This window comes from Antrostomus carolinensis, unplaced genomic scaffold (genome assembly GCF_000700745.2).
Source record: "Antrostomus carolinensis isolate BGI_N321 unplaced genomic scaffold, ASM70074v2 scaffold6849, whole genome shotgun sequence".
Lineage (NCBI taxonomy): Eukaryota > Metazoa > Chordata > Aves > Caprimulgiformes > Caprimulgidae > Antrostomus > Antrostomus carolinensis.
The window spans coordinates 3,667-6,733 of NW_010340560.1; the positions used below are offsets into that span (position 1 = coordinate 3,667).

The following is a 3,067-nucleotide window of genomic DNA, read 5'->3' on the forward strand; positions in this document are numbered from 1 at the left end:
ATTCATGTTTTCCTTTTTTAATATTTGTTTTAATCTGCTTCAAGCACCTTTCTTTTTGCTCACAGTTTGGCAGCTCCCAGATGACAGTATAAATATGCATTTATCTTTAAAATTCAGTTAAAAATTCAAACCATGCAAGACAGTACTTTAAAGTGTGTAACCTAGTATGTGGTAATATCTCTTCAAGCTTTACAGATACTTTATTCAGCAAGGAAATTACAATCCATGAGGACTTGTCCTGTTGTGGAACATTTGACAGCTTGCATTGGTAGTGAAGAGGTAAAGACAGTAAAAGATGATCCAGAAGCTGGTACTGAAAATGATATGTAATTCGAATTAGTCTAACTTCTGTAAACCCAAATTGAACTCATTTTTTTGTCCAACTGGCCTTTAGACAGTTTATTTTTACCATATAAAAAACTGTACATTACATGAATGCATAGGCTTTCATAAAAAACTTGAGTAAAAAACCAGCATGGGCTCAGCAAATCATATAGTGCCACTGAATAGAACATCTTTTTAAATATGCATGAAATAAAGCATATTAGTAACATAGTTGTCATTTAGTCACTTCCTGATTATCTAAAGTACAGGAGGTAAGACTGAGAGAAATATCTATTATTCTATGGGAAAATTAGTAGTATTTTCAGTTAAAAGCAATATATTTTGTCACTTATCAGTAGATTGCCATGATTTCAGGATTTTTGTAATGGTGAAGGTCAAAGTTTTGTGCTGGTTTATCTTCCGGTTGCTGACACATTGACAATCACTGTGAAACACTGAATGCAGTGAATTGTACACAGAGTTTTCAAGGAAATACTTGACAAAATTTCTGTCCAAACTGGTGAAAGTTTCCCCAAAAGTTCCCCAATACGTGGTGCAATTTGAGAAAAAACACTCTTGCCAGAAAAGCTGCTTGTAGTTTGGATTTTCAATGACTGCAGCTATGGACTTGTTTAAACTTCAGCTAGCTGTTACTCTCTCAGTTAATCCAAGATCTATACCTCCTTTCAGGATTGGTGGAGCTGTACCAACAGTCTTCTCCTATTTTTCGGAAGTACTTGCTCGGGAGAAACGAGGCGAACACCTGAGTTGGCTCTGCATGTTTTGGATGATCGGCGGCATCTATGCTTCTGCAATGGCTTGGGCAATAATTCCTCATTATGGTAAGAAAAACATGTTGTGATTTGCAACTTTCTAGTATGAAAATGAAGCTCATGAAGTATAGTTTAAAGGGGGGACTTCATGTCTGTTCTCAAAATACGGACCTGGCTGTTATGAAAAAAAATATTCCTTTTGGTGGAAATAATGAGAATAGGTTGTACCCTAAATAACAAACAATATATTAAAAGGGGCAAAAAGTAGCCAATATCCATGTTTAGTTAGATTCTTTAAACTACTGAAAACATAGACACATGAAAATACAATTGATGTTATTGTTGAATCTGAATAAAATAAGTGATGTGGAAGCTTGCATCAGAGAAACGAAATTTTAAATTGCTGGATGTAAAAATTGCGCTCACTTTGTTTGTTTGATACAGAGAAAAAATGTCAACTTTACATTCTTGAGAAAGAAGAGTAAGGACTATCTTAATGTTTGCAGTGCTAGTTCTGAATATAAAGCTGTGCTGAATGTTTCATTCTTAGTAGATCTTTTTAGTGGTATAGAAATAGAGAAATTTATCAGAGTGCACTTAAATGCTTTAGAGGTGAGCAAGGGCAAATAAGACAGAAAGCCTGCAATGGCTGCAGTTATACACACATGCAATATAAGCCACTTTGTGAAAGACCTCTTTACTGCCCTGACATGGTTAAATACTATGTGGAGGTACCGACTCAATTCTTATTCTCTTGGGCTTGCCTTTTAGAAGAGTTAAGTGCTCACAGTTCTTCAGAGATGCTGAGACTGCTCAAGGGTTCTCAAAAATTAGGCTTTGCAAGCACTTCTACCTGGCACTCCTCAAGACAAGTCAAGCAGTGTTGTGAGTTAGCTGGCATCCAAGGCAGCTTTCTTTAGGCGAGCATGGAGGTTTTTCACAGTTGTGAAAGAGAGGACGACTTCATAAGGTTTGCCCAAAGTGATTAGAACATCTAGCAAACAGTAATGTCCACAAACAAATTATAATAATGCAGACTAATAAAATATCTAGACTGTTGCATTAAAATTGATTTTAGAGTCCACTACATACAACCTGAATCTATTATTTCAACCTTGCCTTTTAGCTTTGAATTGCTGAAATCAAAGACAGGAATTTTCGCTGACTAGGCACAATGTGGGTAATTTATTTTTCTTTCCAATTAGTAAATTGCTCTGGATGCCAAGTACTTTTTGCTTTCCTATGGATTTTTATTTTCTTTATCTTTCATTGGAAAATGCAAACATTATGACAGAGCGATTTACATAGATTGTCTAATTTCATTGTAGATTTTATAAATAACTCAATAACCTTTGCAGAGGTGCTTTTAAAATGTCACATGGCAATACATCTCAATGAATAATAATGCACTTGCATGAAAGCAGTGGCGCTAGAGGAAAAAAAATTCTTCTTTCTTTAGCAATGCAAGAATGTCAGCAACAAAGTCACACTGCTTGATTTTTTTTGGTGTGTGTGTCCTTCTGCAAAAATATTTATGAAATCACTTAAGACAAAAGAATGCAAAAAAACCAATTTTAAAATACAGTCTTCTTCAGTGTTAGCCATGTAAATCACTCTCTTAAAATTATCTTCACTTTAAATCCTAACTTTTTGTTACATTATGAAGTTTAAAATCTGTGTCTTAGTTCCTAGCACAAACATGGAATCACCCCAGCTCAGGACCAGGGGCAAAATGCTTTGTTGTCATGACATGTGTGCCTAGCTATCTACGAAGTTCTCCCAGAACAAACTCTACTCCGGCACTTGGGAGTGTGTGGCCACACATTGCTGTAGACTCCTGGAAGCACTCCATGTCAGGTGAATAGCAGTGCAGATCTCTGCACCATCAGTGTCACATGCATTCATGAGGGGGCTTTTGAAGTGGTATTTTCTCTTTTACAGTTTCTATGTGGAATTATTTTGGAGAATTA

General features: G+C 35.8%; 1 protein-coding gene across 1 annotated transcript in view; it reads left to right on the forward strand.

Annotated features, from left to right (window-relative positions):
* The first annotated feature begins 934 nt into the window (after positions 1-934).
* LOC104531319 (synaptic vesicle glycoprotein 2C) overlaps positions 935-3,067 on the forward strand; it is a 45,381-nt gene continuing 43,248 nt past the window's right edge. The window contains exon 1 of the mRNA XM_029087025.1: positions 935-1,166. Coding sequence (XP_028942858.1) covers positions 935-1,166 — 232 coding nt within the window. The remainder of the gene's footprint in view (positions 1,167-3,067) is intronic.